The sequence below is a fragment of the Chanos chanos genome, chromosome 5 (assembly GCF_902362185.1).
Source record: "Chanos chanos chromosome 5, fChaCha1.1, whole genome shotgun sequence".
NCBI lineage: Eukaryota > Metazoa > Chordata > Actinopteri > Gonorynchiformes > Chanidae > Chanos > Chanos chanos.
In genome coordinates, this window is record NC_044499.1 from 10631264 (window position 1) to 10657997 (window position 26734).

The 26734-nt window shown below is 42.2% G+C and overlaps 1 protein-coding gene across 2 annotated transcripts in view; it reads right to left on the minus strand.

Annotated features, from left to right (window-relative positions):
- The window catches only part of insra (insulin receptor a), a 38262-nt gene extending 15585 nt beyond the window's left edge, over window positions 1–22677 (minus strand). Inside the window, exons 1-4 of one of the 2 annotated variants that reach the window (XM_030773121.1) lie at window positions 21546–22677; window positions 19665–19680; window positions 16058–16068; window positions 13748–14296 (exon numbers count right to left, since the gene is read on the minus strand). In XM_030773121.1, coding sequence (XP_030628981.1) covers window positions 13748–14296; window positions 16058–16068; window positions 19665–19680; window positions 21546–21621 — 652 coding nt within the window. In that variant the 5' untranslated portion in view covers window positions 21622–22677. The remainder of the gene's footprint in view (window positions 1–13747; window positions 14297–16057; window positions 16069–19664; window positions 19681–21545) is intronic. The other variant, XM_030773120.1, reaches the window with a different exon arrangement.
- Window positions 22678–26734: the final 4057 nt, after the last annotated feature.

The window sequence follows — 26734 nt, forward strand, 5'->3', positions numbered from 1 at the left end:
GTATTTCAATACTTGTTTCTGTAGTGTTCTTAGACTCAAGCCAATTCTCCAGGGTAGAGTTCACTCAAATTTAATACCACTGATAAATAATATTAGACAGTAGACTGTCAACAGTTCAAGTTAACTGGACTCTACTTGTGTTAGAAGCAGACTCTGATTTACAATGTTCCTACACACCTGATCATTATGATTTGAATGTCTTACACGATGTTTTTGTTTCTCAAACCATTAATGTCCAAAACATTGTCACAACTGTGCCTCTAACCTTATTTGATGATATAAAAAAATGTCTAAAAATTGCCCAACTTTTGTTGCAGCAGACTAGAGTTAAGTGATATTGTTGCGATAGTAACACAGACAGCAAAACCCTGAGCTTGCTCCGAGGAACTAAAAAGCCAGACTTTTTCCAACTTATCACAAAAGTTATTGTGCTAACTCAAAGCTCCTACAAAGGACAAGGCCACGTCTATTCCCACAAACTCTCCGCAACTGACAAATTCAATGGTAAACCCCCCAAAAACAGGTGCAAAAACAATTCAGACCAAAGGCTGTCAAGACAACAACAACAACAAAAAAAAAAACACGCTCAAAACAAAGGCTCACGTGCCAGTTGATCGTCTTGACAGTTTATTACTCAAACAAACATACAAACAAACAAACAAACAAAACCAGTCTCTTCTGCTTTATGCTGAATATTCTGACAACTACTCAACGATTTTATTGAACCTGCATGAAGCCCTCTGTGACGTTTTAAAGTCTCGCCTTTAAACATCTAACCTACTCCAAAAGATTCTGTCAAAAAAAAAAAAAAAAAAACCCTCGGAAAAGAACAGGACGCAAGTCTTCGCGGCCGAGGGTCGAACGTGTACGGGGAGTTTGCGAAAATGGAGAGAGACGGAAAAAAAAAAAAAAGAGAGAGAGAGGCGAAGTAGAAAACAGAAGTAAAAAAAGAGGGAAAATTGGCAGCCCTCTCGGCTGCTTAAGGAAATACGCCCAACTGAATCCAAATGAGGAGGAGAGCGCTGACTGAATTTTAATACAGGTTTACCACAAATGTGGCAGCGCAGGGCACTGCTCCGCAAGATGCAAATTGAGGAAAACTCTCCTCGCGTGTAAATATAATACTATAACAGTATGGAGATTGTGCTGAGCTACAACCAATGCAACAAGTTAGTCTTTGCTTGATGGCACTATATGGCGCTCATATCTGTATTATTGCTGGGTCAGGTGAAGCCAGGTCAGGCTACACATGAGCAAAACAACATTACCCTCTGTCCTTTTCACATGACAAGGGAGGCCCATCACAGTCTCAGAAGGAGGGGGGTGTGTGTGTGTGTGAGTGTGTGTGCGTGCGTGTGTTCATACAAACAGATCAGATAAAAACAGGGCTTGCTACACTTTGAACGTTAAACCCAAAGTTGCTTTTCTCACAAGAGTACCCCATCTCCTTTCATGCATGCTCAAATGCGCAACTTATATCTAAACAAACCCCCCCTCCCACCCTCCCCACACACACACACACACACACACACACACACACACACACACACACACTAACTCGGTCTCTCTTTAACAGTGTGGGAGTTATGTGCGAGCAACATGGTGCCTGTGCCAGCGTTGACGCACTCCTGATCCGGTGCCTGAGGGAGGTCCAGTCCATATCACAGCTCCAGCCGCAGATCCACCCTCAACCTTAACCAATGTGTTCGCTGGCTGTGGAAGGTAGCCATTCAATGGCCTCTCCTGGCTCTGGGGGGAAGGCAGCGCCGTGTTAACCCTTCTTAGGTTGTGCCTCTGTAGTCTGGGGCCAGACGAGTAGACTGAGAGCTCCCAGAATGCAACAGCGGCAGCAGCGGCAGCAGCAAGGCTGCGCGAGAGCGAGGGCCAGGGAGTTTAACTCCACCTCCACGGCTGTATTCTCCTGCCAGGACTCGACTCCACACAGCATTCCTTTGGCAGATATGAATGATGCCGTGTTACAGGGAGCTGTGGAGCTCTGCTTTTGCTGTTGCGCGAGTCTGCTTGACTCCCCTTCTACTGCCGCACACAGATCTCATCCAGCCCAGCCTTACGTCTGGGGCTTCACAAAGACCTCTTTAACACTCACTATACTTTCACCTATTACCGTCTCACCTTTTTTTTAAAATTTTTTTTTTTTTATTAAATCTATTTAGGTTAAATCTCGACGCGGATTGCTTGCCCTGCAAAAAAAAACAAACCAAAAAAAAAACCCACGCCCCTCTCGTCTCGATTCGGGCGCGGTCTATTCGCGAGGCTGGTTCGTTCGAGCTCGGCGCGCGGGAACCCAGCGGGCGGCTTGCGTCTCCTTTCCGGGCTTCGCTCACCCAGCCACCCTGAGCGGAGAGCCTCAAAACAAAACACCTGTGTCAGGTGGACGCCGCCTCCGTCGGCGGCCGACGGGCCGCTCCTGCAGCAGAGCCACGGAGGCATGAAGGGAAGCAGGGAATGACCTTTTGGTGCCGAGATATGGGATCCTATCCCAACAAAGGCAATGTTCCTGCGTTCTGCATAGCTCTCATTCTCCACAGTGCATCTGTAAACATTACCAAACAGCAGAGGAAGTTCTGTGGAAGAGAAGTTGCTTGGTTTGCGTAACTTGTTTGGGTTTTATCTTACTGTATTTTCCAACAAATAATGATTCACATATTTGAAGGGGGGGGGGGGGGGGACGACAACGACAAACAACAACAACAAAAAAAAAACGCGAGTTGCTACGTGTCGTCCTTGACACCGTCAGTAAACTGGTCAAACATGCTGTTTGTGATACTGGGCTAGGCTTCCAAGTATTTGGACTCGACGTGAAACCATTTTAAGTGATGTAATTTACCACACTTGTAACAACACACCCTCAAAAAAATTCCAACTTTGTTGTATAACGCACAAGACTCCTTAGAGTGTTCTTCCAATGTGACAATGTTGGTAAACAAAGAAATGGATGAGCGAGGCCCAATTAGACCAGAACCCGAGACCCGGTCGGACTAAAGAATCATCCGACAAGAACTGGTCAGCGCACGATCAGGGGCAAATGAAGGTTTTGTGCAAATGCTCCTATCTGGTCAACCACCAACAAGGGTCACGTGAATTACACCAAGACAACAGAAAAGAAAACAGACTTGTCTATACGTGCTGGTGTCACAACATTTTCAAGGTTCTCTCCGACCGTGGGGCCCCTTGTCTTCGCCGTCTTTGCTTGCACGGTTAGGGGTGAAGAGGAGCATGCTGGGAGTGCTCTTCAGGGATCGAGCGTCGATAGCGTCTGTCCCCGATCTCCCTTATACATGCAAATCTGTTCAAACTACTCCTCGATGGACGTTTCTCCACAACCACATTCCTCTTTAAGTCTCGCCTCAATGCCATGAAAAGATCTGCCTCTCTTGGGCTACCAAAGGTCAATTAGTGATGGTCTGCTCCAATCTGGTATGAGCAGTCTGGGTCCTCATCTGAATCTCCAGACCAGTATGAAACAATAACAAAAGGCACAAAGAGTTAAGGCCTTGAACACAAAACGCCAGTGTTAAAATAACTTGGAAAGCTACTTACAGCGCTTTTCAAGGTTCCTAGAACTTAGTGTCTTAAGACGGGATGCTAGGGGTGTAATGGTTCACTGAATGCAGAGTACAGTATGTACCGGCTGTTCTGATAACCAAAATGTTGCGTTTTTCTTTCTTTCCTTCTTTCTTTTTTTTTTTTTTTTACAGATACATATTTCAACATTTGGGTTTTTTTTGTAGCTTCTGCTGTATTGTTTATCTGCTGCACAGAGCTGGAGAAAAATTCTCTCAAATTCTCAGAGGTTTCTTGGACTTCAAAGTCAAAATGGACTTCACCTTACTGGGCACCCACTATATGCGCCAAAACAACGAGCTCGCTGAACAGAAAAACGCAGCCGCCGACTTGGTACAAAAACACTCACGAGGCTCTAGGACGTCTTAAAACACACAGGAGAATGCTCTCTCTCCAAAAGTAATACCTGGGGTGGAGCAGTAGGCGGCAGGTTTGCGGGGGGGTTGTCCAGAGATTCCTCCCTCTCCCCTGTTTTTTTTTTTTTTCTTTTTCGCCTTTTTTGGCACTCCGTGTAATGCCTGCCTGATCTACGCTCATGTGATTTATGCAAATTGCGTAGGATCACATGCAGGCATGGAGGGAGTGATGCAGGAGGAATGTCAGACCCTTTATCTCATTAGCTGCATTTCAGTGGGATAACCAGAGCTCTCGCCCTAAGACGAGCCCCGGGTCCGCCGGCCACTCACGTGGGACTGGAAGACAAACTAATTATCAGAGCGGTACACACACTTGCGAGTACCCACGGCCTGAACGACTGCGCGCTGCTAACAATAGCTCTCACGTATCCAGCTGTCCCACAGAACTTCAGTTGTTCTACGTTCACACCTTGTCCTCCACTATTATGGGTTGAAACATCTCATTTGCAGTCCGAGGCATGGCGCGATGGAAAGAGAGCAATCAGAGAAGTGTGTAATCTTGAGTGTTTGTACTCGCTGGGAGAAGACAATAATTAAAACAACAACAACAACAACAACAACAACGACAACAATAAACTTGAGATAGTGGCTCTGGAAATTCACAAAAAATTCACCAACTTTCCCCGTGGATGTGCGTTTGGGGTTTATGCTTTCATGACGCTTGCTTGGCAAAACTTTTATAAAGTAGCTTTGAGACCTTTAAGATCACACAAGACCCTAGCAAATGCCCAACGGAATGCAGTGGTGTGCTAGTTTGCAATTAAAATTCCAAGGCCATGACAAGCACTGTATGAAGTTGCTTATAAATAAAAGTCCCCAGAAGAAGAGTCAAAGAGGAACAAATAAGAGAGCATTAACCTCTTGAGAGAATTTACGACGGCTACCGACGGATTGTGCTCGGAGAAACGGGGAGAAAGGAAAATTAGATCGATGTACGACCTTTCATCGCCTGTAAAGCAAACTGTTCTGATGTGAGAGATAAACTGCTACTCTGAGACAACAGCGCCTTCAAGATGAACTTGGCTGGTCTATGTGATGTTGTTGTAAGCAACTGAAGGAGAAACATAACTTTCATTCCATTAGTATTGTTGCAGATAAGATGAGAGAATATCCATGAGAAACAACCTCTATCTGTTCAGGCTCTAGAGCAGTACCCTGTGGCATATCTGTTCTGTTCTGCCACATTCCATAGACCAGACCTTACGCTGCATGCAAGTACTGCTACTTTCTACTACTACTTCTCCTTTTTTTTTTTTTTTTTTTTATGACATTCTTGTGGTCTTTGTCAATCAGCTCTCTTAATAATCATGACATACACGTGTTTGCGCGTACATCTGGATTCCTTGTCACCTGTTTACCCAGACGTGATCTTTGATGATGTGCGCTTGGAGACAGACTCGCTTCACTGCAAACACACATGTTTAACAAGAAAGTGGTATCCTGCATTTCAAAGGACTGCGCTTTCCAGGTTCTATGGCTGGTAATTTGAGTTCAACTAGCGTTACTAATTGACCTAATGTTTGTGATTGATGGGAACAAACATTAGGTAAAGAGAATATAAAAAAACAACTTTATTAATGGCACTCTCACCAATATATAAAGGATTATAATTAGAAACAAACTCGACACAAATGTGGTTAAAAAGCTCCAGTTTGAGAGAAACTGGGAAATGATCAGCACAAATTTAAAAAAAACAAAAAAACCATTAGCGAAACCAATTGACCAAATTTAGGAGGTGTGTGACAACACATGTTCTGTTTCCACGCTTATACAATGGAACAGGCCAACTGAATCCTGCTCAAGCAAACACAAGCAATGCCTAAAAATTTGCTGGATTACAAGCATTAGTGAACACTTAGCGAGACCATCAAAGGCACTGCGCTCAAACAAACAAACAAACAAACCAAAAAAAAATTGCTCCTCGCATCAAAAGACAGAGGCAATTAGTTCTCTTGTTTATTTGTCTGTGTGTTTAGGGTTTGAGGGACAGAGAGTGTTTTTTTTTTTTCAGCTTCCAGGCAGCCATATGGGCCTGACCGCCGGCTCCCACCAGCAGAGTGAGGATGACACTGACCGAGCAGTGGCAGACACAGTAAACACTTTCATTAGCTAGCCTGCTAGCCGTAATGAAGAGAAAACACACCAACAGCACGCTGACTCACTCTGCCTTTTTTTTTTTTTTTTTCACCCCCCCCCCTTTTTTTTTTCTTCTTAAATGCCACACACAACACCGTCGTAATGAAAGGATATCTAATTCATCTGTGTCAGGACTACGAAATGACAAACAACGCTCCGGCAACAGTAATGATGGACGGATGTGAAGAGTCTCACAAATGACGCACATGGATTTTAAAAAAAAAAGAAAAAAAGAAAGAAGGGGACTGATTGATGTTCCCCCGTAATTCTGTCAGGCTTTTGGAGCTTTTATGTGTCTCAAAAACATGCTTTGTTGTTCACTTATTTAGAAACTACTGTCAGTCTAATGTTCCAAAAACAAGGGCTCCTACAAAATTTACGAAAAAACCCCCCAAAAAAAACAAACAAAAAAAAAAGATTTCTCTTTACGTTTCTGCGGCAGACCTCGGCCTGATCCACTTCAGTTGCTCTGGGTTAATCGCCCAACGTGAAATGAAGCTGCCCGAACGTAAATTGCGTTTGTAGTGCAAAATGAAATGCGCTGTTCGAATAAATGTGGCTCGATCTCATAAGTCTCGCATGTAATATTAACAAGTGTTCCAGTGTCTTAATCTTTCTCTCTCTCTCTCTCTCTCTCTCTCTCTCGTGTGCCAGCCACGCTGCCTCAGAGACAGCTATAATGTTCACACCCTTAATTCTTCAGGTCAAACGGGTTCACGTTCCACACGGACTACACAGACACTAGGACCCTCTTCAGAATCGCTAATCACAATTACGCCTGTACCCCAAGCAATTACATTTACTGATTACACCAATATGTTACATACGGCCCAAATGAGGCCGTGTGTTTGTACGGCCGCGTATAAATACGCTCGGCATAAAGAGATACTTGTGAGGGATCGAACCGCTCTGAAAGGATCGAGGTTTTTTTTTTTTTTGTTGCCGAGATCGTTTCGGCACAGCTCGGTTTTTAAATGCGATTTGGTGGAGAAGAGGAAACCTGTGTGAGTAAAATAATGGCATCTCTCTTTTTGCGGCTCTCTGCGAGACGTTAAGAGAGAGCAGACGTGTGTCAATAAAGGGGGAGCTGAGAGCAGAAAGTGTGTAAAACAGTGAAGACATGCTTCTCTGCTGAGGTTTGATGAATGTCTGACATGTCTGGCATTCCAGAGGAAGGGCCCGTGCAGTTGGGCTGTGAGGGCTTCCAGCTTGACCACGCCGACGTTAACTCCACTCGCAGAGTGGGCTCCGGTTGGCGGATGTCGTTTTGATAACAAAGAGAAGCGTGAGCGAGAGAGAAAAAAGACTAAGAAAACATTATCGCGACGAAAATAAAAAAAATCAATTAAGCAATGGTATGTAATTAATGGTTCAACACAATCTTTTTTTTCCCCCCGTGAGATTTCCTATTAGTGTACGAGCTGTACCTTTCAAAAAGTCAGATCGTAATAAGCCAGTACGTCACCCGTTTTTTTTTTGGGGGGGGGGGGGGGGGGGGGGGGGGTGGTGTTCCAAAAGTTGAACATACATATTTTGGATTGGGAGGGCAGAGAAAGCAGTTGATATGTTTGAAATGTGTCACAGTTGCTTTTGTACTGTACATTCAGATAGTGTGTTCCTCTATAATAAACTCTTCCTCCCACAAAGAGCTACTAAAAATACACTAAATGTAAATGTCCAGCACAACATGACTGATTGCCTAATAACACTCACAGGCTATTTTTAGGAGTAGGAAAGTACTTTTAGGGATAAGTTTGAGGGGAATTTGCCAAATATTTCTGGTAAGATCAACATGATTTCCAGAGAGAGAGAGAGATTGTAAAAGCGTGCGAGTGAGTAAGACAGTGAGAGAGAGAGAGAGAGAGAGAGAGAGAGAGAGAGTAGTGAGAGTGATTCATCTTGTGGCATTGAGACTGGTCTGGCTCGGCTTTCAAACACGTGTCATGTTTTAGGAGGCAACACTCCGGGTAATGAGAGCATTTGCCTTACAGGGCTTTTTCAAAACGGTCCGTTCTGAGCTTCTGCATTCTGAAGAGACTTCAGAAAAGCAAGTCTAATCCTGAAACATAGAGGTTAGGCCATTATTCCAATCCTCCGGGACATCAGTTTAAATCACGTCTGTCATTTAAAACCAAAGGAACATATCGGTATGGTTTTTCATCTCCATTTAATTGCCGAAAGACAAGAGTGTTCTTCATAGAGCGGCGTGTTAGGGTTGGAAGAGCTGGTGAAGTCTGACTGGTATCTGAACAGGATATTTCAGCTAGCCTCATAATCAACCTCAAGGTTTCATCCAACGTACTTCCCATGTACTAGTCAAATATCTTTGTTACACATATGCACAGAGTTGAATTTCTGCCATAAGACATGTGTTATCTTGCATTCTGCGACTACAGGCCTTCCAGTGATAGAAAAAGAAAAAAGAAGAAGCCAGCATCGATTACTTCACGCGGTCACATGGTATACCAACCGCCCTCGAGCTGTTTGCGATTGAGAGCCTTTAACTGTGTTGCACGCTCAGTTTGCAAATCAGTATCGATCGGCCGTAACTTGCACGAACAGTTGCTTTAATAATCAGAGGACCAGAGCTGCGTGGACTAGCTCCATTCACCGCGTTGGGCTGGGGCACCCATTAGAAAGCCTGGCGCGTGCTCTATTTAAGTCTCCCGAGCTTAACACGTGCGTCTGTCTTCCTTCAAGTTCAAGTAAAAACAGTGTTATCCTCTGCATGTGGCTCTGTTTTGCGGGAAAGTGCCGTTTTGTTTACGTTATTATTTCAGTGAGTTCCTCCGGTCAGCTGATTGTGTTCCTGTCTCACACACTGGTGACAGTTGTCTATGTCACAAGGGCCTAGGAGCAGCCCCCTTGGGTCCATTCATAACCTCCAAGTAGGAAACAGCCTCACAATGTCAGGAAACAATTGGGCCGAACATTCTGTGAAGTTCTTTAACAGCTATTGTTCCATGTGGAGATTGAATTGGCGCCAGCACTTCCTCTAGTGTGGAGCCAGTGGGCCACACGGGATGGGACTCAGGATTCAATTGCGTCGCACCCCCCCCCCCCCCCCAGCGGTGACCTGTCCTTCCTCTGGGAGAGACTTGTGTGCGCGCTACGCCCTTACCCAAACGAGTTACGCTCGTCACCTAGCAGCACCAACAAACAAGGGACAACCAATCTGTCCCTACTACTACCTTCCAAATTCTCACACACGCGCGCGCGCACACACACACATGCACGCAAGCGCCTACCGACAAACTCACAACACGAAAGCACACGCATACACACTCACGTACACAAACACACACACACATACACACACCTCAAGTGCTCAAATGATTTATACTCTGACTTGGAGTCAAACAGACATCAAGAAAAACGCTGTCGGACTTCTCTGATGCATATGAAACGGATGCAGACAGCTGAATGACGTCGACTAGTGTAAATTTGTGTTCTTTCACGACGTTGGGGAAAAAACCTGCCGGAAAAGGTCATTGTCCTCAAAGTCTAGACTGCAGGAGGTGAGATAAAAACATACCAATTCCATTAAGTGTTTTCCTTTTTTTTTTTTTTTTTTTTTTTTGGCACAACACCTCATTTCTTTCCTAATTGGCTTTTACTGTGAGAAAGATTACAGGCTGTAACGCAGACAACTTTCTTTCATGCCTCTCAGACGCAATGACGTCAATGTGATCTTAATATCATCAGCCATTCATTGGTGCTTTGCTCCATTAATGAATAGAGGCTAAAATGAGAACATAAGTGGGCAGGCAGTCTATACGCCCCTGGCAAAGAGCTTAGCGAATCGGAAGCAGGGGCTGCCACAAAGCCAATTCTCAAAAAGTGAAACATACTGTTCTGGCTAATCGAATGTGATCCCTATGATCCGTGGTTCTTTAAGCCAAATACAATTAGGCACAGAGGAGGTAGATGTTAAGTCCCACCCTCTCCTGCAAACATGCACACGCACACACGCGCGCGCGCACGCACGCACGCACGCACGCACACAGCCTTCCCCTCTCTTTCCCTTTACTACTGTTCTCTAACACAACTCTGCCTCTCACAGCTGTGTTTCTAATCTCAGAGGGAAGATAATGAAGATCATTTTATAATGTGTGTAAAACACTAAGCGCTTTGGGAGGCAAAGTCTCATTCATAACTGACGAGAGCAGAAACCACAGGGCTTCCCTCAGTGAGGCCGCGTAAGCTCCACCGGCCGTGGAAATATCAAAGTTTATCCTGGTTCACTGTAGATTATGTAAATAGAAAGTGATCTCAGAGTCATACATTAACACACACACACACACACACACACACACACACACACACACACGCACACACACACACTCTCACAGCGTTGGTCAAAGCTGGTCAGACAATATGACCTTTGTCATGGTCCACTGCTTTGTTGCAGCCGATTTCACTATTCTGACACCATTCTTTCTAACCGGTCATCCTTTTGGGGCGATTAAACATCTTCCAAAACCTACTGTGGTTTTGAGCTGATGCCGTTCTTTGACGGACTGCCATTTGAAACAACTCTGATCAATTTTTATGATTTCCACCAAACATTTAGAGCTGGGTCAGTGTCATTGCAAAATCCAGTATTACTACGAAAAAACAAATCCGCACGGCCTAAGTGAACAAATCTGCTCACGAAACGCGAGCGCCAAAACTTCTAAAAGTATTCCAAAAATGAAACGCAAACCCCTCCTGTACCACTGCCAGCAAAAACCACGGAAATCTGCTCAAGAACGTTTGGCAAGACACCCCCATGCGACCTCCACGGCACCCTTTCTAGCTATCTTTTATATTTTCTCTTCTTTTCTGTTCCGCTCTCCCTCTCATTCTCGGCAGCGGGCTTGTACGTGAGGCCTGCTCATTTGGCTGTCCTCAGTAACCCCTCTCTCTCTCTCTCTCTCTCTCTCTCTCCCTCTCTCTCTCCCTCTCTCTCTCCCTCTCTCTCTCCCTCTCCCTCTCCCTCTCCCTCTCCCTCTCTCTCTCTCTCTCTCCCTCTCTCTCTTTCTGCAGGATAAAGCACTTCATCCATGCACAGAAGCAAAACAGCTCCGAGTTCCTCTAACCCACAGGGAATATTCTCAAGTGGAACTATCTGCAGTTGGATCACCGTGTTGAAGGAGACCCTTGGCTCCTCCGCGGACCACGCCTCTAAAAACAGCTTTTGTTGTGGCTCTGCTCCGTTGGACAGATAGAAAACAAGAAGAGTGTCTGCAAAAAGAGGATTAACAATCCCACACCTAATCTCGGAATAAAAGTCTGAATGACTTCAGTAACACCAAACTGATACTTGACGTGTGATATTTCATTTGAAATAACAGCTTGTGTTTAAGAAGATATCTATTTAAATCTTAAGACAAGCACAATAAAAGAAAAAAAAAAAAGTGTTAACAGATAAATGGCTGAGTTCCAGTAATACCCTTCAGCTGAGGGATGTGTTACTGGAGAGTAGGGTTCATAAAACAGATTTAGGCCTAGTTGACAAGTGAGCATCACCGAAAGCCCGACAGACTAATCAACCAGGCAACAAACGTGCTAGCACTTACAGTACGAGTTGTAAAAAGACTAATGAGCTCTAGCAGCTTGGGGAAAGAGTTACATTTTCCATTAGACAACGAGGACAGGGAAGCAATTTCACAAGGCGGTTCAAACGCAGCTACAAGTTACATGGCCCTTCAGCTTTGGTTCTGAAGTGCAGGACTCCTCGGTCTGGGCTCTTATAAGTGGGCTCCCCCCGCAAAAAAACAAAACAAAAAAAACAAACCTACAGTGAGTGGAGGGGAAAAAAAAAAACGTATTAAAAAAAAAAAAACATTATACGCCAGAAGGACGTCTACAGTCTCAAATTCTGTTGCATTTTCCAGTGGCAAAAAGAAGGAAAAAAAAAAAAAAACCTCTCCAAACCTAATGGCTGTATTCAAACAGCTGAAAACGGAACCATCTTTCACAAAATCATGAAAACAAAGCACAACAATATGAGAATGGATGGTATGAAGACAGCTAATTACTCCACAGAACAACAGAGGTCAACACAAGCATCGGCAAAAAGGCCTCATAAACGAAGCAGTGGAAAGATGACAATCGACAAAAAGTCTCTGGACATAAAGAACTATAAGACTGACAAAGATTGAAACAATAATGACAACATTCATCTACCCCCACCCCCCCCCCACAAAAAAAAAGTGGAAAAAAAAAAAAAAAAAAAAAAAGCTAACTGCTTTTTTATGGTCTGTGGTTTTACAACTCATTTCATGCTCTCAGCAAAACAGACCCCCAAACCACAGATCCCTCACCACAGCCTCACAGGCCGAGAGCCAGACCAGCGTTTCTCCTATCACGGGGCCATACATTAGGCTTCAGCCCCAGGCAAACAGGCTCATCACCTTCACTCAGTGCATCAGATTTATCTAATCACATCTTTATCCAAGCCTTCCTCTGGCACTTACAGCGCCGAGACACTGCAGATGGAGATAAACAACGAGGTCAATAGTAGGTTTTTACCTTCTGGAGCGAAAACAAAAAAAGAAAAAAAAGAAATGGAAACTATTAAAGACAAAGTAAAAAAAAAAAAAAAAAAAAAAGAAAGAAAAAAAAAATCTGTTGGTGATGTATAAACGCGTTGCATGGACCCCAAATAAGTGAGACATATTTAAATTTGATGGAGAATGTGTCAGCGGCGTGGAACTCGATGTCGGCCAACATTCCGTTTGAAAACGACTTTTTAAGCCGTCGGTGCAGAGAGGCCTTTGGAGCGAGATCATGCCTGAAAAAGGCAGACACACATGAAGACAAGCGACTGGTTCAAAGAACAGTTACATGAGGCGCGCCGTCTGTTGCGTAATAGTGTGAGCTTGGGGGGCTTTGCGCTAATATGCCAAATTCTTCTCCATGCTAAAACCTTGGCTTCACTGGGGGTGTAGAATGAGTCGCCTTGTAGTTTCACAACAAACCCTACTGGCAGAGCAACGTGTGCTTCATTACTTATTGACGGTCATGATCAACTAGGTGACAACATGTGTGTGTGTGGATCGGTCCAGTCGTTCTATCTTGCAATCTGTCTCTCTCTCTCTCTCTCTCACACACACACACACACACACACACACACACGCATAAGTGCGCGTGCACACACACATATACACAGTTGGAGTGATGTTGCATCATATTCTGTATTCTGGAGCATGGTTCGAGCATTGCCAAGAAAAAGAAAGCGTCTTACTTCACTGAAGGGCATCATCTGATCTGGTAGTTGGCAGTGCCAAAATGGTAGCTCTTTGCTGCCCGTTCCTCACATTTAAGTTTAGAAGTTTGGTTAAGTAACTCTGATGGCAACAGTCTCCACTTTGTGTACAGACAACTTTCTCATCATTTTTCCTCTTTGACCTCAATTTCAGACAGTTCTGATGTAAGAGGAAGACTTCACAACTAGACATTTGAACCCTGAATAATCTTCAGCTGATCAAACATGACCCCAAACCTGAATTCATGAGTTTAGAAAGTGATAAATTCATTGAAAACGAATTACCTGACTACAAAAAAAAAACAAAAAAAAAACCCCAAAACAAAAAACAACAACAACAAATACCAAGACAACTTACTTCTCTGGCAGTGCTTCTGGGTCCAGCAGCGTTCGCTGAAATGACCGTTGATAGTGGTCTGAGGGCAGGTGGTCTTGCCTTTAATCGCGCCTGGGCAAACGTCCCCGCATTCTCGTTCGTTCTTGTTGGCAACAATGTAGTTGTCCTCCACGGAATCCAGGACCTTGGACCAGTCGAGGGTGGACAGGTAACAGAGATCTGGGTTCTTCTCCACGCGCACTGCTCCTCGGGTAATATTCATCAAGCTGTGTAGGCCTATCTCCTTCAGCTGGAGCATCTCGAACAGCACGAGGGCGTAGTTGAAGAAAAGGTTGTTGCCCCGGATGACCGTGAGGTTGGGGAACAGGTCGCTCAGGCTCTCCAGGCCGTAGACGCGGAAAAGGAGCAGGTAGTCGGTGACGACGGTCAGCTTGGGGAAGCTCAGGCCATGGAAGTCCTCCGGCTTGGTGGCGAACATGAGCAGGATCTTCAGGTGGCCCTCAATCACTGTGCAGTTCTGCAGCGTCTGCAGGTTGGTCACATTGTTCCGAATGTCTTTACTCGAGCAAACTAAAACAGGGAGGAAGACCAAACGAGTTAGATATTGCGGGAGTAAAGGACATAAAACATTAAAGAGGTCACACAAAGACTATAAAACATATTAAAATATTACTGCCACATCGAAACATAAGAAAAAAAAAAAAAACAAAAAAAACAATGACACGACTGTAGATCCCGTCGAGACAAAATATAACGCCAAATAGAACGAGAGAATGGGCAACCACAGTATAATTATATTTACAACCATGGGTTTGTGTAAGATTATTCAATTCTCCCCTGTGGAGCTGATGTCTTCCATGTGACATGACATAGTTAATGATGATCATAAAAAGCTTTTCCTGCAGCTTTTGAAATTCCAGGCTTGATTTAATGGTGTACATGTCCCACAGCTGGTGAAGTGCTAGTCAGTGCCTTGTTGACTAGGCGTAACAATACGCAGAGTGTAAAACACTTCGGATCCCTCTGGACAAGAGCGAGGGAGAAAAGTGAGAGACGACAGCTCAACTTCATTTCGGCTCTAGCATTTCATATTGGAAGTTTACACGGAGTTCACTTTATTCCGCCTTTGTGAGACTGGCAGGCGGTTTATTTATTTATTTTTAAATTCACTGAAGCGGATGCATACTTTCCGCAGCTAATTTCCATCAGTACGGTTAGATACTTTCGAACTGTGATCACACGTAACTAGACAAACGTTCAGAACAGTCACCGTGTTACATGACCAAGGTGACCAAAAACTTGATTACAGGCCAAATTATGGTTTCATCCTGAACACAGTTAGTCCTGCTTTGTTAGCGCTGACGTTGGCCCTGGGCCCATTCATTAGTGCCCCGCTCCCCTTTTTTGTAAAGAAAACGAACCCTGCTGTGCTTGACCTGAAGGTCCCACAATGGTTTGCATGAATTACATGCATGAATGAAAGCCCAATAACTACAGTGGAACTTATGATAAAAAGTTCCATGGCTGTACAAACTGGGCCTTTTCAAGACCAGTACAGTGTGTGTGTGAGAGGACCTGAAAAGGCCACGGGGAGCCACATTTACAAACTATCCCCCCCCCCCCCCCCCCATATACTAGTGACTCAGTTACACCAGCAATGAGGACCCGCCAAAGGGCTTAATAAGTGAAGCAGACCGGAAGACACTTAGAGTGCCATGTGGTGGTAGAAAGCTGAACCATCTACTGTAACTTTACAGAGAGAGTGGTCTTTCACCCTCTCTGCGCTTTCTCTCCCTCTCTCTCTCTCTCTCTCTCTCTCACACACACACACACACACACACAAGAAAGAGAGAGAGAGAGACAGTGACAGAGACAGAGACAGAGAATATCCAATCTGTCATTCGTCTACACTTTCAGCCGGAATATTATTTTTAGACTTACATTCCCGATTGAGAATCTAATACACTACATACAAACAGTGTGACTAGCACTTAGAAACTGGAACAGTGCAGCACTGGAGCGTATGTGAGGAATTCTGGCACAGAGGGAGAGAGCAGAGAGTGGGGTGGGTGGAGTGGATGTCCTGGTTGACACCGTGTGATCACCACAGTCAACTGACTCTTTGCGTCCTTAAATGGAGCATTACAATTGATAAATAACGCTTTAACGGATTCTGAGGTTAAAAGTGGGTCATTTTTACTGTAAAACCAAACAAGTTATAATTAGGTTTTTTTGTTGCATAACACGGAGAGAAACATAAAAAAAAATGTTGATTTTGGGGGGGGGGGGCATGCAGGCTACGCATTTCTTATTGAGTAAAAAGTACAGCACTGTAAGTCATCCTCACATCCTGGCAGTTTGGAAGGGAATGTTATGAGACCCAAATGTGGACTAAATTTGTGAAGAGCTGTTAAAAAAAAAAAAAAAAAAAAAAAAAAAAAAGGCAAACAAACTTGCTTACATACTTCTTGAGAAAAACTAAAAGCAGGAAGAACGATCTACCCATTTGAAGTAAGAAGATGCCCTCTGCATTGTAAGACTGGCGTTTTAGATGCCAGGCGCACAGAACAGACACTTCATATAGGAGCCAGAGAAAGCAAAAAAGAACAAGAACAATCTCCATTTTTTTTTTTTTTGCCATGAGAAGATGTTAGTAACACGCTGCCGCAACAAGTCCATTGAGTTTATACTTTAATATTTCCCAGCATTTCTTAAACATTTTAATCTTATGCAACATTTTCAAAACTATGTGAGTGTGAGTACATTCTTCCCAATCTGATCATGGGACATGACAGACCGGCGTTATCCATGGATCTGAGCTACACTGACAGAAATGGTCTCTGAAAATATTCTTTTCTCACTGTACAACCCAAGTCTAATTACCAGATGTTAAATGCTACAGTAACCTGCAATAAGAATGACTTGCTATGTAAACAACTGCAAGAGGTCACTGGATTTTACATCACATGTCACAGTCTATCCCACTGTCTCAGACCGCTCTCCGATGACGCGTACAGCAACAAACATATAAGCATTCCAGTATTATTTTGTGCGAAAACAATTTAAATTGTGCAAAAAGTCAACTTATTAGATTCATCTAACTTAGATGCAGCTGATGGGAATCTACAGGTTTATTTTGGCACTCAGTTTTCTAATCATTGTTTGTGAACAATCTGGCTACAAATCAGAAACCGTTTTTACTGGATATTTTGGGATTTTTCCATTTTAATTTTATTTGTATAGCGCTTTACAATACACATGGTCAGAAAGCTGTTTTACAGAGCCTGTGACCTCCGAAAAGTAAGCCAAAGCCAACAGTGTGAAGGATTTTCAATTCAAAGTTCCATTTTGGGTAGTATCAACTGGCTTAACCTTTCGCAAATCAAAATATATTTTGTACAAAACAATGTTACGGGAATGCTTATCGTATCCATCTCTAACTATACAAATAATCTCGGAAAAAGTTTAAGATGGAGGTTTTCAAGAACCTTTTTTTTCTTTATGAGTGTTTAGGGCGATCCCTAACTTACTCTGAACTAATCTACGACAGATTTGAGCAACACTGAGTCTTCCCCTGGTCAACAATCAATCTGTGGGGTTTTTTTTCCCCCTTTTCCTTTAAGGAAACAAAAATGGACAGATAGGATTCCTCATTAGTGATGAGGACAGTCATCATACCAGGGATAATGTATGTCAATAGTCTTATTTACAAACTAACACGTTGTGTTTGTTACAGGAAAGCTAACATTTCCACACACACACACACACGTCACCTGAAATAAACGAGCGTGCTGTTTGTCAGTTAGGGGAGATAGTAAAAGCATGCTCATCCCTGGGCCTCACAAAAACCTGTGGTCTCAAAGGGAGTGTCTGTGTGCAATTATTGCAACACTTCCCTTTTTAAAGATTCACTGCTTTGCTTTTACAACTCTGTGTGTGTGTGTGTGTGTGCGCAAAGCCAATCAAGTTAAGTTAATCCTGACCAGGTAGACTGAAAACGAGGACCAAATTAAAAAAAAAAGAAAAAAGGACAATAACCTGTGGCTTATTGCTGTACAAAAATTTGTGTAACATTCATAGGTATAAGGTTTCATTTTCAAGGTCATTACCTCACAATTAATTCATCAAACTACAAGTGCTACCGTAAGTATATCCAAAAAACATTCAACAATCAACTGAATAAGTTTCCGATCACAGTTGTAATATCTAAAATTATCAGTGGTAATTAACGAAACAAAAACTCAAAAACAACTGGTCTAACAGTTAAGTTGAGGTTAACCACACCACAACCTAATAAACACTATTTCATAAGTGGATCTTAAAAAGGTGTTCAGCTCTAACATGACAAGATACAGCGTATAAACATCAAGGTGTAACAGGTTTAAGCACCTCAAAAAAAAGATACTAAATGTACAATCCTTGCAAAAGTTCTGTTCTTTAATAACATTCCTCTGTACTTTGTACCACAGCGGAGAAAAGGGGGAGAGGAAAAAAAAAGCTAGTTTGGCCTGTCTGAAGGCTGTTTAGTCAAATGCTCTACACGAGTATAATGCTCCAATATGCCTTATTACATATTTTGTAATGAAAAAAAAAAACAAAAACACAAACACACGCACACTGATTAAACTCCGATCCTTTCCCACTCTGAAAAGAGTAAAACATTAAGTATGACAAATAATGCACAGAGGGATGATATGAGGCAACCAAGACCATGATTGGTGGAGAATATAGTCTAGACACTCCGGATGATTTGGAGATTCACCTGCAGACCAGCTGCCGGGTGAGAAACCCGCTGAACCTGATTAAATTCAACAATATACTCGATAACCGTTCTCTGTGCGTGATCATTTCCGAAAACGTCAACTGTTCGCTGCAGTTAATGAAGTCTTTACGCAGCATCACACGAACAGCAAAAATCTTTTGACGTCCATTTATACAACGCTTGTCTGTAACACACGCTCTTATAGAACGATTATGTTAGTGACAACAACTCAACCAGCCGTTCTGTGTAGCAACAACCATCTCCCCCGTCGGTCTTCAGAAAAACACACCATAATTATTGCATCATTTAGACATTGGGGAGGGGGAAGGGGGTCGTTGGGGGGGGGGGCAAGACTAGACATTTTCGTTGAATGGCAGTGTCAGTGGGATGTCCACAGGGTGTGGCTGACACATTTTGGGCCATTAATTTTTACAGCTCCACTGAAATTACATGTCAAGTGGGATCAAATGCACAGTGTTGAAGGTAACAATTACAACATTACACATGCCACAGTTTTGAATGTGTGTTAGCAATGTAACCATGGTATCCAATAAGGTCGGGATTAAGGCACATTGTGTCGACGTTAGAGAACTAAGGATGCAAGTGATCCCATCTGTAATTAGGCGTGCCACAGATCTGTGCTTTAAAAACTTTTACTGACTGACACCAATGACAGCTCTTTGTATTTCTTCAAGTAGCCCAACCAGATGACATCTGCATGAGGCCTATTTGTACAAACATCTATAATGGAGAAGATTTACGATCGCCGCGCCAATCCGGCACGAAAACATGTACTATTTTTACTTCACGTTCACAAAATTATGCAAAAAAAAAAAAAAAAATTGCAGGCGAAACAGAGCGTAATGAAAAGTTTGTGTTGAACATTATGGGTGGGGGGGGGAACGGGACGGGACTCCATTCACTAATATTGCAGGATGGGTTAATGTCAGCACAGGTCTGGAACACTGAAGGGGCCTTAACTGAGGCCCCAAAATAGTTTCTCTCTTCCCTGCAGCGGTTCACTCACAACCCTAGGAGGAACAAGAAGGGGGCTAGGCCAGCTTCACAATTACACAACTTGTTTATGTTCAGTGTGCCCGGCAAATCTCGCACAAACTGGTTTCATGATATTACCCAATCTTTTCTCTTTCAGTTTTAATAAAAAGGAGCTCACACCCGGTGGTATTGGTTTCTCCCTGACGACTAAATCAGAGCTGCACCTAGATAATGTGTGATAAGTTAAAAAACATGCTGATGAAATGTATGGCTGAGGTTCTGTAAAACCTCAAAACCCCTGTGACTTTGATGAATGAAGTTTTGTTACAGGATAAGTTGGATATGAAAAAACAGCAGATTTAATGAAACAAACATATGCTCTAATCAGAAGTGATATCAGCCTTGAAGGAACCTGGAGGGGTATTTCACAAAGCAAAATTTGTCAACGAGCCCGATTATTTTAGTCAACATGCTGTCAAACAACCATGTTGTCTAACTCAGAAATCAAAATAAAGGAACATTTGCACTGCACAGTCCTGAAGTTGCTGATTTCAGTTGTCATCCTCACTGATCAATCTCATATGTTCATGGCACTGATATAGATGAGAGCTTTGCAAAGCTCATAAGCTCCAGGTTCACTGATGGGTAAACCACACTTCCATGTATACTTTTTGGCTTATCATTGCATCTATCAGCCTTGAGGCCACCTGGCCTGAAAGAATCACCATTCAACAAAACACAGAGGGTTAATACTATCTTTACGTGTCACACACAGAGCTGGTGCTACCCATGATGGAGAAAACCGTATATGTAGGCCTTCGTTAACCATAGCGAAGTGTGTGAAAAGCATGGTTAGCCTATATTTATTTATCTATTTCAGGAGGTCTTTGCAGATGGCTTGGGAATACCCACATAGAGTAAAGATAAATAACACCACAGATGTTCCTTAATCAAACTCGGTTAAATCGGTCGTCAGTCCTACGGCTCATTTGACATATTACACTTGATAGAAGAAAGATTAACGGCATTAGAAAACACAACGGTCTGGCTCGCTAATCTAATCAAATATGATTTTCTGAGAGCAGCGACGGCATATTTGGTAAACACCGCGTAACTGCCACAATCAAAAGGGAGCTCGCTTAGACTGCCAACATCTTACTGTACTTCCAGAGATCGCAAAACGCAATAGGTTCTTTCAAACCAGTTCATTTTCAACACACATCCGATGATTTTTCAATACAGTGCAACTGATTAAATGTGGGTGGGTTCATTTCAGAAAGCACACGATGCTGAACCGTGCCATGCAAGAGCCCGAATTGCTTTTAATCTATAAAGCTGATAATGGCAGTTGTTTTGCAAATTAAGACTCAATGTTGTGGAAATGCCTTTCCCCCAAAAAATAACTTTTACCATCACGAGAAAGTTTTAATTCAATTATTAAATTAATTTACAAATTTCTTTTTATCTGAGGTAATAGTTGCCTTCATTCATATTGTCTTTTTCCATTTAACGTCCCAACTTCAAGTCCATTCATTCGTACACTGTGAATTTGAAAATCTGTCAATCCATACACTTGGCTGCAACGCAGCTCTGCAGGACAGAACTCCAGCGGATCTCGGATATCTTATTGATTTTTTTTTAACATACACCTCCGTACCACAGGCTGAGACATGGGCCTAAACTTGAAAACCCTTTCGAAGCCTGCTGGCTAACAGTTGTGTAAAGCTACAAATAGACCACCGTAGTCCTCTAACGAATGATAATCTGTTTCAGAGTGAGGAGAGTAAATACGTCTTCATTAGCTATACACTGACGAAAACACCAAGCTTTAATGTTAAGAATGTGCAGGTCTAACTATCTGTAACACGATCGATTTATGTAATTTAATTTTATACGTGCATATTTCTTTCCTTTCTACCAGAGTTAAACAGAGCAATGCATAATTTTTAACAACCCAAATAGGGGCAATTAAAAAACAAAACAAAAACAATAAAAAAACCCCAATCTTTTTCATTAAAATAAAACACATGTTAAAAGCACAGCAAAATGAAATACACTTACTTTCTCCATTTGTTTGCTGACAGTCCCAAACAATGTAGACACAGGCAACCAAAACAATCAAAGTCCGCAGCCGCATTCTCACTCCAGTAAATCCCGTACTCCAAAGACGAAAAAATATTGCGGGGAATCAAAAAGTGCCTAATTTGGTGGGGGGGAAATCTATTACACCAACGTTATTTGTTTGAAAGAATATAGAGAGATATATAAAAAACTTATGTCAGCCCCGAGAAAATGGGCGGAGAGGAGAGTCTAACGTGTTCAATTACCTAGCTTGCTAGGCTAGAGAGCTGCGCACACTCGCATGAAACTATTGCTCCGTTTTGAAGTTAGCTAGCTAGCTAGCTTTCATTCAAATTAACCGTCGACATGAAAGACAGTTAGTGTCGACAAAATGTTGTACAAAAATGGTAAAACTCTTCATTTTCTTGAATTCGTAATCCTGTTCCTCAATGCATTCCCCCTCGCCTCGAGAAATTTCCGTGCCTAGCTACGGAGCCACCCGTGAACCACAGGCAGGGAATGGCTGCGCACTAACGTCGTTAGCTAAGCTAGTTCCACAGCGTAGGCCAAAATAAAGTTTACTTAGCTATCGCTGAGGCTCGGGAGAAAACTTATGTTTTATGATCCGATGTCCCGAGACGACAGACAACAAAATCGCCGATACGTTAAAAGCATTAACTGTCGAAAACCTCCAACTCACATAATTTCTACAGGTCTATAAATGCTGATATAATTCATTCCTGCAATAACCTGACTTGTTTCAAGTGGCTAGCAAGCGTGTCGTTGTAAATTCATGGGACCAGCGCTTCGCACAGCAGAAGGTCTCGTCTTAATGTATCCCTCTCTCTTTATTTAGCAAGCTCGCTATGCCGCAAATCGTAAAGCAAAACAATCCACCACAACCAATTACGGTGCGTTAAGGAAATCTCGCAGTTCCTGAGGCGTCCACAAAACAAAATGCTGTGATTTCACCCAGGCTTCCACCCTTTTGCTCAAGAGTGAATCTTCGTGGTTTGCTTAGAAGCTCTCTTATCACTGTGAACGAAGTTCAACCGAGACAATTTATTCTTCATAAACATTCACTTGACTTCAGGCTCAAAATCATATCGACGAAAAGTACATGAAAATAACATCGAAAATAGGTTTTCCCCACGTTAGAGGTAGCTAGTGGACTGTCATATCCCCTCTTTCCAAGGATCCCCTTTCCTGTCTTTGCGCCAGTAAACAAGACCTGCCAGTACGCCAGACAGGGTACAGTGGAAATATGGACTGGAGTATGAGTGCGGCTCAAACGAAAGGGAATATACAGAGTGCCGAAGTGCAAGGCATGCTACACGTATACAGGCATTGTGCACACGCCGAAAGTCCCTCAAACTTCCGCTGTAGTACAACACATGTTTAATATGCTATACAAGTCGTGTAGTATTCTTTTTACTTTAATTTTTATGTTTCGTTTTTTATTGGCTCTGAAAACACATTCACTGATAAACTGAGGGTTTTTTTCGCGGGAAAAAGAAATGGCAAGTCCCTAACTGGCTGAATAAGTTGTCTGCATAATGATTCAGAATGGATTGTTGTAATAGCGTGTCGAGCAAAATTGTAATGTTCAGCAAAATCCATGCAAATACACCACGAGTGTAAAAAAGTGAGACCGAGCGATTCATCCCTCAGCGTTATCCAGTTTATATCTGAAATGACTAAGGGAAATGGACCAACTGAACACGGTCAATAGATATAAGCAGTAAGTAAATATTGCTTTTGATGTCACGATGTTGAGAGTTTATCAAAATAACTAAGATTTTGATTGATGCGTGGGCGTTGTGTCCGTTCTTCGCTTTTCTGGCAGATTTGGAGAACAGGATTTTGTTTACTTAATTACAACGATTAAAGGTGGTTTACGTGACACAAGTAAACGATAATGTGTTGTTGTTGCATTCTGCATACGATCCTGTCAAGCTAGTATAGAAGTGATATAGATGAGTTGTTTGGGTTTCTTTGTGAACTCCCTTGTAGGTCTTACCAGACTGTGCCCTCGCAAATTTTGACTTAGGCATTCAGGGACAATAGTCCGTGTGTTTAGACGAAGACACAAGTACAAGCTTTTCCAAGCATCACATTTTCCAGCATCCATATCTCTCACAAGTCCCCAGCAGCCTGTATACGTGAGCACCAGGGGCACTAAAAGAAATTCAGCAGAACTACACTTCACTGGTCAGCACTCCGTATTCATCTATATTTTCAGCCATGTTTCGTGACATTATGTTCCTTATTGTGCTGCATCACTAATGTAGCACCTAAGTGGGACACATATTCCATATTATGAACTATCAAGCTCTACTTGGTATTTTGTCACTGCCCCCCCCCCCCAAACACACACAAAGGGAATATCTCCTGGTTACTTTACAGCTAGGTAACATCAATAGTTATTTTTCTTCTAATTTATCGTGTCATCAGTGTGTGTCACTGGAGGGTTTGCACATCATGTGCTGCATATTACATTCACAGTTAATCTATTGTTGTTGTTTATTGTTGATGTGGACATTTTTGTGAAAAATACAAATCAATCATTACCATTTGTTTAATTATGGAAGGATACAAATGTTGCAGAACACATATGAATGTACTGGGACGTGAAATGTGAAGGTACAAAATGTATTTGATCTCTCTGCAGAAGAGCAGCATACTGCCTCGTATTGCTTTGGGCTTAGCAGGAGATAATCAAAACAGCAGAGATAATGTCCACAAACAGGCACATCCTCAGCTCAGCTGCGAATACTGTGAAAAACAGGAACATGTTGCAAAACAGATAAATGTCTTTCTGCACAATCCCTAAGTAAGCACAGCTGAGAAAAGGACACTAATTATAAAAGGTCAGTTTTGGTCTTCTCTGTACAAAGAAAATAGAGTGCGATCTTACACGTGATCTATCACTAGTCCCCCACACGCAACACAAAACTCAGAGAGAAAAATTGTACTTGACATGAATCAGGTGAAGAACAATGAAGGTCCAGGATATTTAGAGAAATTTCAAAATATATTTCTCAGTATACATATAGTTCACCATTTAGATAGATAAGCATCAATGTTTTGTGATTCAGTAGACCCTCATTTTCTTTATTGCTTTTGTTTGACTTACATAAGGAATACTGCGCACATTTAAGGTACAATAATCTGTCTTGTAAGGGCACTACCTGTATGTTATACATCAATCTGTTCTGACTCTGTTTATTGACACTTCAAAGTAATGGCCTAATTGAGATATGCTGGCACAACATAACTCACTAATGCATGTGTGTAAAGACGAGTAAAAACAGTGCTTTAAAACAAACAAAAAGCGGAACATGACCATTTTTTTGTCTTCCTGATGAACATTTGTCTGGGGAATGAGGCACAATAACATCGTCATTCTCTCCTGCCTTACAACCTGTTTACATCCTCTCTTCCTAGAAACAGCACCATGATGTGTGAGAACAACACATTGTCCAACTAAAATCTCATGAACAAATTATGGGAAAACAGCCCATGCTGTCATCACACAAAGGGATTTAAGGCTTTATCTTAAATGAACTCAGACCTCCAATAGCATTTGGGCAACATTAATAAAGATAACAAAGCAAAGACCACATTAGTCATAATGTAATGTAATTCCAACAAGTGAAGTTTTCATTGTAAGGCTTACCTTATCACTTAACCTTTAAAAGAGTCCAATTATTTTACTAACAGTCTTGGTCAAATGTTCCTCTTGTACTGACCAGTTGTAAACATATTAAATAAAACAACCATCTTTGTGGTTGCATTGATTTTTTGTTGTTGTTGTTTTTGTTATTGTTTGTTTATTTGCTTTTGGTCTCAAAAATTTGCAGTCTAACCTAGTGTGTCTTCAAATAGCTATGGAAAATTTTACCTGATGTGGAGGGGTACAGCTTGTACATGAGCAGTAATTATGACGTCAAGAAATCTGGCCACGAATCCAATGGGTGTGAGATGACCAATGCCAGTAATCCACTGAGAAGCTTTGACACTCTCATAAAGAACATGTCATAGCTGTGATACCGTGTAGTTGTATTTGTGCTGCCACTGTGGGGCTGCTCACCACTTGCCCCACTCTGATGGAAACTATAATCTCAGATTATCTTTTAAGAGGCTGGATAAAACACTTGGATTAAGAAGATGTACCATTATTATTACTACCATTCACATTGTACCTGCTGATGAGAGTAACATATGTTTGGAATAGCAAGTAGATGATAATGTTTCCTTGTTGGGGTAATTACTGGAACGTGATTTGTTTGTCTGTTGTGATGAGGAGTTAAACTAATTTCCTTTCCAATTATTTATTGGGGCTACAACAACAGAAGTGGGAGCAAATATGCAATGACCAAAATGACAAAAATAACCAAGGGAAGAAACAGAGGGAGAGAGAGAGAGAGAGAGAGAGAGAACAGGTGATTTTGGTTCATCTCTTTCTTCCTCATCCCATTACAATATGTGGCACATGGTCTCCATGGTAACATCATTAAGGTGTTTTCAAATTTAAAATAGTACAGTGTGTTGTGCTTCCTCTTCTAGATTGGTGATTGGTTAAATGATAGAGAGGCTGAGAATGAAAAGGTCAGGTCCCAGAGAAGAATAGAAAAACACATGACATTTCCTGAGTTGCAAAGCTGAGCAGAAATGAAAAATAAAACAGAACAGGATGTAGCTGTTCTTAGCATCCCCTGTAATTAGTTCTCCACAGGCTATTAACCTAGGGAGCAGAAAATAAATTCATAGCCCAGAGTTTTATTCGGTTTCTGATAAAATAACTTTAATAGCCTAATTTCCCACTGTTTTCCTTTTACGAAACTGTCATTTAGACATTACCCACAATTGCAAAGATCTTTAATAAAAGAAACACAATTTATCATTGTAACAGTAAATAAAACAACACAAACTACATTATATATTAACTAAGGCCCTGGTTATGCAAGTCTCATAACAACCTGATTTTATTTTCATTTGAATCACTCTCAGCTCCCATGCTTCAGTTCTGTATTCTTCCAGCTGTTTTAGATTGCAGTTGACTCTATGACAGTAGAGTTATCACTGGTTCTCTCTTAGCTGCTCAGGGCTACTGTTTGGGCAGTATGTGCAAAGACACATTTCAGTTGGGCATTTCAGACATCTTCACAAAGTTCTGTACCACCTAA